The 17,052-nt window shown below is 45.8% G+C and overlaps 1 protein-coding gene across 11 annotated transcripts in view; it reads left to right on the top strand.

The window, feature by feature from the left end:
- LOC147012292 (uncharacterized) overlaps positions 1 to 17,052 on the top strand; it is a 129,875-nt gene that overhangs the window by 98,815 nt on the left and 14,008 nt on the right. For all 11 annotated transcript variants that reach the window (XM_085856217.1, XM_085856218.1, XM_085856220.1 and 8 more), the window contains 4 exons: positions 3,593 to 3,796; positions 6,105 to 6,305; positions 8,966 to 9,163; positions 12,469 to 12,672. In XM_085856217.1, the coding sequence (XP_085712343.1) occupies positions 3,593 to 3,796; positions 6,105 to 6,305; positions 8,966 to 9,163; positions 12,469 to 12,672 (807 nt within the window). The remainder of the gene's footprint in view (positions 1 to 3,592; positions 3,797 to 6,104; positions 6,306 to 8,965; positions 9,164 to 12,468; positions 12,673 to 17,052) is intronic.

The raw sequence follows: 17,052 nt of genomic DNA, 5'->3' as shown, positions 1-17,052 counted from the left end.
CCCAATTGCTGACCCTCCAATCAACTGTGGTCCACCTTCGTTTGTGGAAGCACGGGCTGCAGTGAACTGGTTGAAATGAGGCAAAGCTCCAGGGATCCGTGGCATCCATGCTGAACTTCTCAAGGCTGGTGGAAATGCTGTACTCATGTCGTTGCATGCAGTTATGTGCTCTGCCTGGAACACAGGCATCATCCCAACTGACTGGAAGAGGGGCCTTGTTGTCCCTCTCTGGAAAGGGAAGGGTGTTCACTCGGACTGAAGCAACGGGTGATGCTGCTCTCAGTGCTGGCAAGGTCTTTGCTCGGATAATAATTGATGGGGTTTGCCACAATCTGCTTGAGCACCAGCATCCAGAGCAGTCAGGCTTTACACCAAAGAGGTCAACGATTGATCGTATCCTTGCCCTTCGTGTCCTCGCCGATCGCAGACGAGAGTTTTGGCAGGGGCTGCTTGCAGCCTATGTTGATCTCTGCAAAGCGTTCAATTCCATGAATCGGGATGCCCATGGAGGATGCTTGGTCTTCATGGAGTGCCACCAAAACTGATCAATCGGATGTCTGAACTATATTCTGGTACTCTGGTATTGAGAGTGCTGTGAGATGTGGGAAAACCATCTCTGACTTATTTCCAGTTGTTACTGGAGTTTGTCGGGGACGTGTGCTGGTCCCCACATTCTTCAGCACTTGCATGGACTGGATTCTCGGGAGGATGTCGGAGAGAAGCTGTGGTGCATCGTTTGGAAATGTCAAGATTTCTGACCTTGATTGCGTGGATGATGCAGTCATCTTTGCAGAGACTCTAGATATCCTTTTGGGGGCCCTTGAGGTGCTGAACATGGAGTTGGAGCCACTGGGATTATGGGTTTCCTGAGTCAAAACTAAGATCCAGGCTTTCAATGACATCTTGGATGCTGCCATCTTGTCTGTACCTGTTTGTGGTGAGGATGTTGAGGTCACAGAGAGATTCACTTACCTTGGCAATGATATTCATGTCTCTGCTGACTGTGAGCCAGAGGTGAACAGACGTCTGGGGAGTCATGGATTCACTGGATAATGGGGTATGGCGCTGCCGGTACCTGTGCGGGAGGATGAAAGTTCAAGTCTTCAGGTTCTTGGTGCTTCCAGTTTTGCTCTATGGATGTGAGACTTGGACTCTGACCAGGGATCTGAGACGGCAACTTGATTTCTTTGGTACCAGGTCTCTTCAGAGAATCCTTGGCTATCGCTGGTCGGACTTTGTGTCAAACGAGCGGTTTCTGAGGGAGACTCAAATGAGATTTGTTACCTGCATGGTCCATGAGCGTCAGCATGGACATGTGGCTCGTTTTCCTGAAGTTGATCCTGCTCACCAGATTCTCTCAGCGAGGGAACCTCGTGGGTGGAGGAGGCCAATGGGCCGACCACCTGCCTCGTGTTTGCAGCAGGTTCATCAGCATCTCAAGGAGATGGGGATGGGCCAGGCATCTGCCTGGGGGAAGGCCAGTCGGAGACCTCTGGATTACCGGCAGAAAGTGCACGCAGTGACGTGCTGCTCCGGTGCATACTCCCATACCTGACCTGATGAGAATCTGCCTGTGATCATCTTCTTGCGTATGGCAGCTTAGCCACCGGGGTAGCTATCATTTCTTGGAAGCGTGACTGTGTTGCTGATGCAGTGCCCCTCTACCAGTACACACTTGTACTCATTTCGCTGACCTCGGAAGGATGACAGGCTGAGTCAACCCCCTGGTGTATTAATTCAGCAGCCAACGGGGCTTGAACTCAGGACCCTAGGATCCCAAGCCACCACCCGAACCACGAGGCCAACACCAGGCTCGTCTCCCTGTAATGTGAGCAGCATACTTTGTGCTCCAGCATCATCATGGTTGGTCCCAATAATTTTGAGCCTTAAGGCCCTGTCACACCTTGACGATTTAGCCAGCGTATGCTTGACGTTTGCAAAATTTGGCTAAAACGCCGGCACACGTTGAATACGTTATGGGTAAGTTTGTATACGTTAAGAGCACGCTGGCATACGTCGTAGTACGCTGGCTTTTTTTTCGTAGTACGCTGGCATACGTCTTTGTATGCCGAGGTGTTAGACAAATTTTCCATGCTTGAAATTTTTCGACGTATGCCAGTGTATGACTCGCACGTTCCGCATAATGCTGGCCATAAGTTGTAGGCACGTTACGCGATCGTTGACACGCGTCAACACACGTTAGTTGTACGTTACTCATAAGTCGAAATGCGTCAATATAATGGTTGGCGCCAGTGTTCCAGACTCCCTGTTTTTTTTTTTTTTTTTTCTTCGGTCTGACTGATGTTGACACTTCGATTTCTAGTGCGGTTATGATATAATATAATTAACAGGCTGCCGCTCAACGATTTAAATCAGAACTGCGCGAGAAATCGAATATCAACATCACCGTCATACCGAAGAAAAAAAAAAAAAAAAAAACCAGGGAGTCTGGAACACTGACGCTAACCATTACATTGAAGTGTTTCGACTTATGAGTAACGTGTGTCAACGATCACGTGGCTTGCCTTCAACTTATGCCAGCGTATGCGGAACGTGTGTTGTACGTCAATTTTCAACATGCTGAAAATTTCTCGGCATATGACGTATGCCAGCTTGCTATTAACGTATGCAAAGCTTACCCATAACGTATTCGACGTGTGCCAGCTTGGTTCGGCAAATTTTTCATACGCTGGCTAAAACGTCAAGGTGTGACGGCCCCTTTAGATTCCACAGAATCTCGAAGAGCGAGTTGTGATGCTGGAGCCCCAGGCCATGGCAGAGATGAGTGCTGCTTTCCACTATGGGCTGGCATCTCCATTCTTGGGAAGAATATTGATCTCATCCCGAGGTTTTCGACTCCACTTTGTCTGGTGAGCTTGAGTGGATACGCCATTTTTTCAAAAAAAAAAAAAAAAAAAAAAAAGTGTTCAAAGTTTGTTCAGGCCTATCACGTGCCTCAAAGCAGGTTTTGTTTCCAGAATGTTCACACTGCCTTGACCTGTGCGTTTTCATTCGTCCTCACGTGATGCAACATTGCCATTTGTGCAGTAAATCTCCCGCCGAGCTGGATTCCAGGGACATCTGGCTTCGTTCAGAGCGCAGGCTCTCATCTACTCTGAGGCTCGATGATGTGCCGTTGCCATTGTGGAAATATTTGTCTGCTCAATTAAACTGCGACTTGCAGTCCCTTTTTGACGGTCTTCACAGAGACCGTTTGCTCGTGTTTAAAAATGTGCACTTTTATTTATTTGTTTATTTATTTTTTTCCGAAACCACCTGCAGGGTTCCCTTTCGATGAGTAGTCACTTGGATGGTTCTGCCCAGCATTCGCAAATCTAGAATATTGATATAATCCCAAGCAAAGGTGTTTGTAAAGGCAAAGCAAAGGTGTGAAATAGCTTCAGTATTTCTCATGCCGGTGTTGGGTTAATTGCTCTTCTTCTCTTAGCTTTCTGATCAATATTTGAGTTTTTTTTGTTTGTTTTGGTTTGTATTTTTTTTTTTTTTGCCCACACGAGAAAAATGCCTGCTCTCTTCATGACTGCACATTGGTTTTGTTCTGCGACGTCTTGAATTTTTGGTGTTTTTGCAGCATATGTCTGACAGCAATTGGCACGCAGAACTTGAGGAGGTGGTGGTGCAGCGAGATGAACTTCAGCGAGAGAAGGAGATGCTTGTGTCGAAGAACCACTCCCTCGAGCAATCCCTGAATGCTGAGAAAGAACGTAAAAAAACGCTGCACATGGACAAACTCGAGGAAGAAAAGAAAGTTCAAGCAATGGAAGAACAGCTTGCGGTAGGGTTACTTTCCATGCCTCCATTGTCAACTTATTTTGTGAATTGGCCATACTATTGCTTTTGTACCACGTCTCGGCTGGCAGGATGGCCTTGAGGTATGCACACTCGCCTCTAAGCTGTCTGGTTTTGTTTTGAATCCCAGCCCAACTAAAAACTGTCATCCTCGTGTTTCACATTGATGATTCATCGATGTGTGGTGCCGTCCCTCGGGTGAACGTTAAACGGGAATCCCGTCTTCCAGCATTATTCGTTCGTGGACGTTGATGATGAATGTACTTTTGCCTTTAATATAAATATCGTATTATCTTTTAGTGTTCTTTACCTCTGTTTCTCTCTCCCTCTCTCTTTTTCTATATTATGTTTCTTTTAAATGTAAGGCCTGACAATAAAGTTCCAGGATTAAAGCAAAATAAAATTTAATTTCAACTTGCTCATAACCTCTGCCACCGAAGGTGAAGGAGGTTATGTTTTCACCCCTTTCTGTGTGTTTGTCTGGGTACAGGATATCTCAAAAAGTTGTGGACAAATTATGGCAAAAACTTAATGGATGAGTTGAGTCGGTGGCAATAGCAAGCCGTTTGGTGTTTGTTTCAGGTCCGTATGCAGATCTGGCCCATCAGTGGGATACAAATTGTAGACTGTTTCGCTTGGTGGGGGTATGAATTCTGATGAGTGCTGTTCTAGTCTTTTGAGCTTGAATGCTTGTGGAGGTCCCGTTTTGATCATTTGAGAACCGCAAAGCCTCGTACGAGGTGAAATTCAGTAAAAGATTGGAACATGTTGTGGAAGAGAATTGTTATTCATTGGTACTTCAGAACCGGCTGAATTTATGGTCTCGAAACCCAAGCTGATGGGACGACGACTACTACGACTACTACTGAGTCCGATTAAGATTTTTTTTGGGGGGTGGCTCTGGGCATAAAAATATTTAGGCCCAAAAATAGAGGACTCCGTGTTATTTTCACACTCGCACTATTTTCACACAATGTTGCTTTAGATGCAACTGCAAAAAATCTGGAGGAATTCCCATGTTTTCTTGCCTTTTTCCTTCCTCCCGTGGGGGAATGCCGTATTCAGGTGTTCTATTACCAGTCATCAGGTTGCTATCACTTGCCATGTAAAGCCACTTGAGTGGTCTTCAAGAAACTTGGTAACTGCCCCCCCCCCCAGCACTTGCAGGGGCGTCAGTTATCTCGTTTATGTAATTATTTATTTTGCACGTGCATCGTAGACCGAGGCTCATTAACGAGCTAAAAAGTTTATTTTCCAGTGCATGCTAAGTGTCTTAAGCACTCAAGTAAGCAGTCCAACAAAACCGTTAAGGAACGGCTGGCTTAGCAAGCGATGTCAAGCTGATTGGTAATGGGACGCACCTCAGATGTGCTGGTGTTCGACCGAAGACCCTTTTGTGGTTCTGCCACTTGTGTAATGGAAATTAATTTTGGGTGTTTTTTAAATTATTATTTATTTATTTGTTCTTCAACTCCTTTGTCGTTGAGAGATGTTTTTGCTTTTTCAGCACCGCTGGGGTTGTTTTGTTGCACCCTCGGGAAGAGGTTCCCTGATTTTTAAAAACCACAATGTGCTGCTGTGCGCACGGGTTAGTCCATTTACTAATGAGGGGTGTTTTTATGATTGTACAATAAATTGCGGTGTGGACTTGCTCAACAATACCGATATGTATTAACATGAGGAACTGTACACATTTTACTGTGATTGGTGTTGCATTTCTAAACATTAAATGTCGTTATTATTCCTCTTGTTTTGTCTCCGACTAATTATCTCACCCCCTAATTTTGTAATAGTCATGTCTGGTAAAACTTTTTTTTCTTTCTTTTTTTAATCCTTGCATTATGTGCCAGTGCTTTCTTTTGTTGAGATGTCCTTTGTCCCTTTATGCTGTGTATCACCACTCACAAGTTGATATGTTTTGTTGGTCAAAGTGAGACCCCACCCTTGGAAAGGAGGGCGGGGAGGGACAGGACATCTCTCAGGGTTGTGAATCGTGATCGGTCATGTGGGGCCCAATGCAATCGCATGGGTTGTATGGCCCTCACGCCACCTTTGCCCCGGGGCCGACGTTGAGGTCAGGTCTCCTGGGCACGGGCCCCGCGTGCCCACGCGTTAATCCTCCGCTACACCTGGCAAATGAGGACTTGAGGCCGATCGGTTGGAAATGTTTGTTTAGCTTTGCTGTTACTTCAGTCTGGATTTATAAATTTGACATATTTGCTTTTGTTCTGATTTTTGGTTTGTGTCGGGTTTAAATTTTTTATTTTTTTATTTATTTATTTATTATTTTGCAGCATACCTCTGAGTTGAAGAAACAAGCAGATCTGTATTCTCAGGGACAGTTGGATAGTCTTCAGCGCCAGTTGGAAAGCTTGTTCTCGAAGAACGATTCTCTTAAGCAAACCTTGAACGATGAGGTAAAACGACGGGAAGCTGTGGAGGCAGACAGATGGAAGCTGCAGAAGAAAGCCAAAAAGATGGAAGTTGAGCTGAATGTAAGTTTTGATCAATTGTTGGTGTCACCCGTGTGTGTGTGTGTGTGTGTGTGTGTGTGTGTGTGTGTGTGTGTGTGTGTGTGTGTGTGTGTCAGTCATTCAACAATCGGACCACCTTTAATGTTGATTACGGCCTTGAGCACAGTTCCTGTTATCTCGTGTTATCATAAGGTTTTATTTATTTATTTGTTTTTAAATCCAATTTTGTTCCATAAACATGGATTATATCGGTTTTCCACACCCGTTGCCGAGCGTGTTTGCCTGCACTTCCCGTCGTTTGAGCTATGCTGCAAGACCCGCAGGCTCGACAAGTGCGCCCCACCATCCTTCGACGCACATCGCGTCGTTGTGACATGAAAGTTGTAAATTTATATTGTTATTTTTATCCAATTTAATTACAATTTAGTTTTGACCTTTCATGTGCATCCTGTCCAAGTTTAAGATGAGTAACTTTGAGTGATTTTTCTTGATTTTTTTTTTTTTTCTCACCATCCCAGTTTATACCAGGTTTGATGTGCAGCACTCGTGACGACTTTTAATGAGCAAATTAAATGGACAATGGTAGTCGTGTGCATGCCTTCTCAAGAGCTTCCTCATTCCCACTTTTCAAGCATTGACGTGGCTCCAAACCGCTTTCCAGTGATTTAAAACCCTTTGTTGTAATGACCAGTATTACATCGTGGCGTTGAGCTGAGTCGAAGGCACTTGATGTGTTGTCGATTCGTTTTTGGGAGTATTGCTGACATGGGATTGCCCAGTATTCACTTGTTTCGCTCAATTGGTTTTTGATATTAATAGTTGACGCACCAAACGATCTTCTTCAAAATGAAAACATTCCGTGGAGTTATGAAGACAAATTGATTTCCGATGCAACTTTTGAGCTCGCCTCGAACGTCGTTCCGGGGAGCTTTTGGGATGGCCCGTCGTCCATCGGTCCATAAATACTTGCAACATCTTCTCTGAAACTGCACACACAATTTCGATGAAACTTTATCACAACCTTCATCACCTGTGATGTCCGAAAGTTTGTTCACTATTTTTAAAAATCGGTGTCTAAGTGGTGCGGTTACTGGGGGAGTTGGGGTGGGGGTGGGTGGTCCCCCCCCCCCAAATAGGTATTTGCTATAACATTGGTTCATTGGTACATTTTGCTCATTCCATCCCACGTTGACTTTCTCCTCGGTATCATTGTTCTTCCAGGTGAGCACCCAGGGGGATATTGCCCCTATTTTTGAAGGAAGTTGTTCGATCGAACAGTAGTGGGTGATTATTATTTAATTATTTTTCCTGTCTATATTGCACAGGCATGAATGATGGCTGTGGGTTGATCAAGTACTCTGCAAGAGGTATTGGTTTATCAATCAAGTAGTTGGTGTGGATAGTTTCTCACTTGTACCGATTACCCTCCTGGTCCCAACATCCTTAAACTACGTACAAACTTTTATCGTCTCTGTAGAACGAAGAAATAGTCTTGCTGGTGAAGGCTAGTGTCTATGTGCTTCGGTGGACAGACAGACAGATTGATTCAACGGAACGTCGATCGAGACAGGCTGACCGCTGTGGGAAGCGAGGAGAAGCTGACATCGCGGTCATTAACCCTTTGTTCTCTGATGGGCGTTTAATTTATTCAAGTTATTTAATATTTGAAGCAACAAGACATCTCTCCCTTTACCTGCTGTTGCGGTCAGAAGGGAAAAACAACTTCACCTGTCGACGACACGCGGCATTCCTGTAGATATTGCAAATACTCGTCTTCTGTTCCTGTGTTGTCCTCGAATATAATTGTTCATTCCTTTATTTTTATGAAGTTCCATCCATAACTGTTGTTCTAATAGTTAATTACCCATCGAAGCTCGTGCTTGTCGAATTTATTTGTCCGGATAATATGCCGTACATGCTTTTTCGTATTTTCTGTTTGAGAACGTTGATTCGATTAAGAACCAAAAAGCGTCAAATGAATCGAGATCAAGTCTCGTTCGGTCGTGGCCGACCATTTCTGTTCCCCAAGTCGACGGGAACCAACACGACTGGACAACGACAAGGCTCCATGTGGAGCAGTCTCAGCCGAGTGCTTAGGTTTGTGGTTGTAATTTTTTAATTCACCTCCGCCATCGAAGATGGAGGGAGGTTACTGTTTTCACCCGTCTCTTTGTTTGTGAACAGTATTATGGAAAAACTCCTGGACGGATTTCGACGAAACTTGGTGGGGGGATTAGGTATGGTCCAAGGATCATGCCATTAGATTTTGGACTTGGTCCAAAGTCCAATATGGCCGCTGTGGTGGCCATTTTGAAAAAATATTTGAATTTTTTTTTTTGCATTCTACATGTTTTAAGTGATTTCCAACCAAAAAAAAAAATAATTTTACAACTTTTTTTTCAAAAAATTTTCGATTTTATTTTTTTGGCATTTCTACATGTGCGTCGATCTAGTTTAGTTTATTCAATCGTGGTTCAGTGGAGTCTGATCCGTTTTGACCTACAATGAATAGGATATCAGGTTCACTTTAGCGACCCAGCAGTATTGGTGGCGGAGGTTTTGCACTCTACCGAGTGCTCCCCCTCGAGTTGCTCTTGATTTCATTCACTATGTTACTTTTTATCGGATTTTTATCTTTTGGGTTGCCTTAGTTTTTAATCAGACTTATTCCAATTTTGCAGGCCTGTTCCGATGCCATTCGGCGTCCTGAGCTTGAGCTCCCGGCACAAGATGAACTTCAAATTGAGAAAGAGCAATTGGTCTTGAAAAACCGCTCATTGGAGCAAGAACTGCACGATGAGGCAGAACGTCGGAAAACGATTGAGTCGGACAAGCGTGGGCTTGAAAAGAAGCTCAAAGACCTGGCAGAGCAACTGGATGTAAGTTTTTTATTTTATTTTTTTTCCTGTGCAATGATTTGTTCATGTGTTTCTCTCGTAGAATGTCAAACCAAGGTTCTTTTGGTGTGACATCTTGTGAACACCAAAATCATGTGCAGTGAGGCTCTAATCATGCCTGCTCAAGAAGAATTTTGATGATTTGAACAATATAACTTTTTGCTGCACCACTTGTTTTCTTTGCTTTGTTCAAAATATGCAATGTTACTTCCTGGTGTTCGAGGTTCACCACGAGGGGAAGTCCTCTGGTTCCTTCCGAACGCGTGGTCCTGGTTGCCGAAGTGCCATGGAAAACTCAGTCCGGTGGGTTGCGAAGCAACCACCATCAATTTAAGGGTTATCTGTCGAAGTCTGTTTACCTGAGGAACTGACTAAATTAACTGGGTTTTGTGCCCTCAGCACACACTCGGATTACGGCCGAGTGATAGTGAGTGTACACTGGCTAACGAGTGCAAATCACGTGGGGGTACAACTTCCGTCTCACTGTGTTTGTACACTGTGATGGACCAATGAAGGAAAAGACAGAAAAGGTTCAAAGAGCAACCAACAATATATTTATGTGCACACTCAATGGTTAAAAGCACATTATTTACAGGTCTTTATTCACCAAGTAAGCAATCATTAAAATGAGTATTTACAGGCAAAAGGCACAGAGAAGCAGACTTGACCCTAACACCGATTCAAGGACAATCCTACTCGGACAAAAGACATGTGGCCGTCATTCAATCCCAGAACAGAGAAAAAAGAATGGCGCATGGGGTCGACTCCTTCCCTCACACAACCAAATGGGGCTGTGCCAGTCCAAATGTACAGGGGAGGAGGGGGGAGGATCAGAAAGATGGGCGGTTGAGTGGCGATGTGGTGCAATTGGATACACATCCAGCACAAGTCTGCAAATCCTCTCTGGCGTTCCAGATATGCCACCGGCAAGCCGCTCTGTTTCCACCGTGCACACGGGACAAGTGGTTCCTCACGAACCAAGCCACGTTCTGGGTTTTTATCCCCCGCCGCATGGCGGAAGGGGGATATTGTTGTCACCCGGGTCGTCTGTCCGTCCGTCCGTCCGGGCGTCAACATTTATAGCTGTGAGTGCGATAACTCGTAAACTGCTCGCCCCATATCGATTTGAAATTTGATTCACACATGTACCACCTGAAAAGGAAGAACCCTATTGATTTTGGGCTTGGCTGGATCCAAGATGGCCGACTTGGGCGGCCATCTTCAAAAAATGTTTCTTGTAATAAATGGAAAACCGCTTATCTGATTTCAATTATTTTTGGTTACTACGTTCCTCACCCCTGGGGAACTTTTTCGAGATGATGACCAGATGGTGTCTTGTTTCCAATTCACCTCCCTCATTATCTGGAATATGTATGACCTTTTTCATTCCATGGCGGGGGATTCCCCATCTCTGATGGTATATTTATTTATCTATTCTAGGCTTCTTTCTTGCCCGACTCTTCACTCTGGGCGGACAAACTTTTTTGGCGACTGACCTTTCAACACTCCGGGCTCCTTGCTTTCTCGACATGGTTTTTCGTGTCCTGTCTTGTGTGAGCTGCCCTCCCATTAGTGCACATCCGATGGGGGCAGGTCCAAATCGCAGTCCACGGAAAATCCCATGCAATTCTGTGGTGATCGCCATGAGCACCCCGAGCCCCCCCCCCTTCATGCGTGAAGAATGTGGAGAGTGCCCCCAACTCCTTCCTGCTCGCACAAAGCATCCGTTGTACTGTTCGCATGCGAGAAGCACCATCCCACAGGCCACGAATATGCATCAAGTATCGTGCTTTTTTGATGAACGTGTGAAATGTAAGGATGAAGAATATGGAAGCACAGGGAAGGAAGAATGTGGAAAATGCAATTCGGTGCCGTTCTGGAGGATCAATTGTTTCCAGTGAGCGACAGGTGGTTGGTGGTGAAGAATAAATCGATGAGCAGACTCTCGTGGTGAGGAAGACTTGAGCACTGAAGGATGAGAAAATATACCTGCGGGGTTGAAAGAAAAACAGATGGGATGAAAGAGGGTTATTGGATTGACGTTTGAAGGGGATCATTGATGGATTGAGAGAGGCAGAGGGGGGATTGTTGGAACAGACCAATGGTGGATTTAAAGTCGCAAGGGGGGAGGGGGGAGTGGGGGCAAAGCACACGAGGGACATCACACCGGGTTTGCACATGCTAACCTCTGCATGTCCCCTGACCCTAAGACAAGGGGCAAAGGTCTCCCTTCACATAGATTAATGAAATGACGTCCTCAGGTTTCCTTTGCAGTGGATCATCCTGACGAGCTTGTACCAAGGGTGAAATCTGGATCGGTGGCTCTGCTTTATTATTACTATTATTATTATTTCCCCTTGACAATAAAAGACCCGGGTGCCACATCTCACTCTGCAAAGACCCGGGTGCCACACAGTGGGCTTACCTTGGACCATGGACACCATCCCAGTTTGGAGGTGGCGTGTTGGCATAATTTATGTGCAGGACGTCGGTGTCATGTCACATCTTGAGTCGGTGTGCTCCTTATATATTTGTATATACACACACCGTGTCGTGGTTCATACTTTTGCACGTTCATCCACATCCGTAATGTCATGACTCGTATACCTATCTCTCAAACGGGCTACAGCTCACCTCAACTCATTCGTTCCTCTCTTTCCCACCTGTGGAACCAACTTCCACATTCTCTTCCATCTCATTCTTACCTCCAGATCTTCACTGCAGCTGTTCACCACCATTTCAGATTGTCCCCAGTCCAAAACGATGATCTTTTCTACCCTCATTAGTCTTCACCAAGCATGCCTCCTTCCAACTTTCCAGTGTTCTCCTTGAGAGTTTGCTTCTGTTTCCATCTTGTTCACCCCCTGCCTCTTCCCCTCGTCTTCATTTTCTCCAAGTCTTCCTCTTTTATCCCTCATCCCTGCTCTTGGTGTGTTTCCTGCCCCCCCTCTCACCCCCTTCCTTCTCGTTATTTTGTTCTGTTACTTGTTGATCTGGTCTATGTTCTTGGCCCTTCACGAGCCTTGACTTTGTATTCAAAAAGGGGGTCAAATGCTTCACGTATCTGAGATGTACTGCACTGTTATCCTGAACTCGAGCCGGTGGGATCAAACATGGCTATACAGTGGTGGCAAGACTTGATGTCGTGCAGTCGTTAATCGGTGAAGGTTCGTTGTGTCTGTTTTCGCTAATTTTATGTCTGTTTGAATTATTTGTTTTTGTTTTGTGTTGGGTTTTCTTTTATTCCTTTAACGAGGTCCGTGTATTCTAATTTGGCACTTTTGCAGCATCGCACCGAGCCCACTCGGCATGCAGAACTCAAGGAATCCCTGGCACTTCAAGATAAACTTCAGCGAGAGAATGAGATTTTCTTCACGAAGATCCATTCCCTCGAGCAATCCCTGCGCGATGAGGAGGACCGTCGGAAAACTGTGGAGGCGGACCTGTGGAACAAAGAAAAGAAAGTCAAAGAGATGGATGAAGAGTTGGATGTAAGTTTGTTTGTTTCTTCATTTATTTATTTGTGCGAGATTATGAGAATGTCCTTCTTTTCTGAACGTCAGTATGTCAGGATACTTTTGGCTAAAATAAGTGAATGAGAGACTTGCTCCTCAAAACTTCAAATTACCTTGCTGTTGTTACGGACGTTGCCTTTGGATAACTCTGAGAGCGACGCGTCCCGTGAGACCGCGAACACCGTCTGCAACCCTTAACTCTACCCGGATCCTCGCACATGCAGTCTGATTACCCTGCTGGTGAATTGAGCGTGGCAGACTGGGTATCGTGCCAGCGACAATGTGATGGTTAATTATTTGGCCGAGCAAACCAACGCCATATTATGTGGGCTACTGTTCCAATAGTGAAATCTGATCGATTGCCCACTGTGAACTCTATCTCAGTCCAACCACGATAAATTGAGACGTGTATCAACACTTTCATGAATTTATTGCAGGTGTGGACGATGAAGGGAATTGCATATTGCAGGGGGGAATTAAAATTCAAAAATGGTGGGGGGAAAAAAAAGAAAAAAAAAAACTCACAAATGGCATGGCACATGAAACACATAACACATTCCCCCTTACCCTAATGCAAACATTCCTGCCCCAGAGCACTTATGAACCATCACGTAGCACAGTATACTGTTGTCCAGGAGGTTTTAACCTCTTCCTGGATGGATAGCCAAACGGTTCTCCTTTCGAGACAAACACGTGATCCTTAGAGATTAATGGTGCGCGTGGGACGGAGAGTGGCAATGACATGTTGCTGATGGAAGCACAAGGGTTTATACTCGAACTCACGACAAATAGACAACACAAGCAACTTAAATAAATAAATATGGGGGTTTAATGAAAATAAATGAAATATTTACAATGGTAATTCAAAGTGTAATAATAAAAACAATGAGGTGAACCGAAATTCCTATTTGAGGTGCCTCCACACAGACTTTAATACAGACAAGGGGATAGAATAAATAAAAGAAAAATCCTCCCTTTCTCCCGGCACTTCACGATGTGCCCAGAGATGAGTTTCTGCTGCCTGAGGTTTTCGTGGGGTGGCTGAGCCCAAATATTCAAAAGAATTGTGCATTTTGTGATACAAGCACCAAATTTGGCACAAATGTACATTAATATGTTGCGAACATTTTCAGATATTGGGCCACTTGAAATTCTCTCTTTATGTCCGCCATATTGGATTTCATAATGGCCGCCACTTGAAATCGACATTTGCTATTATCTCTGGACGTAATGCAGCTATTGACTTGATTCTGGTATCTAAATGTATGTTTTTGGGGGGCAAGGAATCCAGTGGTAGTGACCATGATCCGGCACTCACACATGATCCCACACAGTGGCCATGATCCGGCAATCAATGGACGTCGTGAAGAATGCTGTGGAACACCTGAATCCTGGACAGACACCAGTGGTCGCCGTTGATCAGCCACTGTTTGCTTTGGCCAAGCAGATACAGTGGAAGTGGCCAGAGAGCTGTGGTGATGTTTGGTGGCCTTCACATAGAGATGGTGGCACTGAGGGCACTGAGGACACTGGGGGACTGGCTGAAAGGGAGTGGTTGGGTGCAAGTACTTGTGCAAGCCGAGATTGCGAGAGCAGGGACAGCAGACTCATTCCTGCGAGCATCCCATGTCTTGCGCACAAGAAGAGCACATCAAGTGACTGCAGCAGCACTGTACATCCTGCAACACCGTGCCTACAACCACTACTGTCTGGGAGAAACCAGGGATGCAGAGGACCTTCCGGAGTTTGAAGACTGGTGTTGCCAGAGAGGAGAAGACATCCCCCAGTTTCACTACTGGGCAGCCGTGCTGGAACTAGAACTGTTGGTTCTAGTGTATGTGCGTTCTCTCAGGCAGGGATCGTTAATGATGTACCTCGATGCTCTGACAGAGCTGGTCCCCTGGTTCCATGCACTGGATCACACTCACTATGCTAGGTGGATACCAGTGCACCTGAAGGACATGACCGAACTCACCATCAAACACCCAGATGTAGCCAGGAAATTCAGGGAAAGCCACTTCACCGTTCAGAAAACACAGAGGGTGTTCTCTTCAATCCCGATTGACCAGGCACATGAGCAGAATAATGCCTGCATCAAAGGAGACTGTGGAGCAGTTGGGCTCACTGACAACCCTGGTGCCCTACGTCGCTGGATGGTTGCGGGACCAGAAGTTGCCAGGGTGATCGAAGAATTCCAGGATGGGAACCAACACTGGAGACGGCAAACAGCAGACACACATCATCAGACGCCAAGTGTACAGGCCTAATTTGTGAAAGATGTTCGCTCTCTCGTCGATGTCATAGAGGAGATGGGTAACCCATTCGAGGAGGAGAGTCAGGATGTAGTCAAACTGGACACAAAGGAGATCGCAGATCCTGCTGCTGTGGAGACCGTGATGAATGCCAAGAGGATTGGCCAAAAGCAGTTGGAGGCTTTCACCAGAGAGTGTCTGTTGGACAGAACAAAGGCAGTGGACGCACCCATTCCTCGTAACAAGCTGAAGGTGTTCAGCACTTCCACTCCAAGAAGCCAGAGCATCGGTCAGCAACAGCTCGCCTCCATCAAGAATGACCGTGAACTCTTCACACGCCTGTACATTGGCTGCCAGACGAGGGATGGAAACCTTGAGGAGTTCTTTTTCACGAGAATCGGGCATGTCCTCCTGCATTGTCTGATGGTGGAAGCCTCTGCACTGGTACCAAGAGTGATCTCCTCACATGCTTGGAAGAAGTCTCCGACGCAAAGACAGAGACTCCTGTCACGACCTGTATTGTGCTTGATGGAGCAGCCATCGTCCAGATGCTGAAGCTGGCTGCATCAAAGACCTTTGAAGAGTATGCACAACAGATCTTCATCCCATATATGTCCACGAAGCTGCAAACAGTGTCACGCCTGGATCTGGTCTGGGGTACTTACCTTGCTGATTCACTGAAAGGTAGTACACGTGCAAAGCGGGGACAAGGTGTGCGGAGACGTGTGGTGGCTGCCGCAGCCATATCAGGAAACTGGCAGAACTTCCTACGAGTGGAGAGCAACAAGACCGAGCTGTTCAGGTTCCTCTCAGCAGCTCTCATGGAATGGTTTGACCAGGAGGACAAGCAACTCGTCATTACTGATGGAGAGGCAGTGGTCAGCAAGCCACGACTGCCAGATCTGACTTCACTCACCCCATGTAACCATGAAGAAGCTGACAGTCGGATGTTGCTGCATGCATCTCATGCAGTCCAGCATGAACACCATGCAATACTCATCCGGACTGTAGACACCGATGTGGTGCTGGCAGTGTCTCTGGCACAGGAGTTGCAACCAGAAGACAAACTGGCTGGCATTCCAAACAGGCCAGAGTTTCCGATACCGAGCAGCACACGAAATAGCAGCTGGATTGGGACGAGAGAAGGCTCGTGCACTGCCAATGTTCCACGCTCTAACTGGATGCGACACTGTGTCTAGTTTTCATAGACATGGCAAGAAGACTGCGTGGGCAGTCTGGACGGTACTGCCAGAACTCACTGAGGTGCTGCTGCTGCTGTCCTCTGCACCTCGTGACATACCAGACGATGCAATGCGCATCATCGAGAGGTTCGTGATCCTGTTGTATGATCGAACCAGCAAATGCACAGACATTGACAAGGCCAGGAGGAAACTCTTCGCAAGGAAGAACAATGTGCAGCTCATCCCTCCAACGAAGGCAGCTCTGGAGGAACATGTCAAGAGGGCAGTGTATCAAGGTGGACATGTGTGGGGTCAGATACTGCTGCCAGCACCAGAGCTCCCTCCACCAACCAACTGGGGTTGGTCAAGGACTGAAGAAGGACAGTACACACCTTACTGGACCAGGCTAACTGAGGCAGCTCACAGCTGCATTGAGCTGGTTTCTTGCAAGTGCAAGAAAGGGTGTGTGAGGCGCTGCAAGTGCAAAAAGGCTGTCCTTCAGTGCACAGCCCTCTGTGTGTGTGAAGAGGACTGCACATGACGATGAGTCAACAACATACATGTACTTGTGGCAATGCTGAACTTGTTAACATGACACTTTATGTACACGTATCTTCAGTACCAGTACACCTAGCCTCAAATACTAGACCATGTAGCATGTCAGTATTATACCGAAGACATTTACAGAACTAAGACATTCTTTTCAAAGTATTGTGTTGAATCCAATATTTGCCTCTAATTTCCAAATAAAATTATATAACAGACTGTGATAGATCATATTAAGTTGAAAATGGTACCATTGGATTCTTTGCCCCCAAAAACATACATTTATATACCAGAATTAAGTCAATAGCTGCATTACGTCCAGAGATAATAGCAAATGTCGATTTCAAGTGGCGGCCATTTTGAAATCCAATATGGCG

The sequence above is a fragment of the Eptatretus burgeri genome, chromosome 15 (genome assembly GCF_056783735.1).
Source record: "Eptatretus burgeri isolate ZD-2024b chromosome 15, Ebu_testis_v1, whole genome shotgun sequence".
Taxonomy (NCBI): Eukaryota; Metazoa; Chordata; class Myxini; order Myxiniformes; family Myxinidae; genus Eptatretus; species Eptatretus burgeri.
This window is presented reverse-complemented; position numbering and strand designations above follow the sequence as displayed.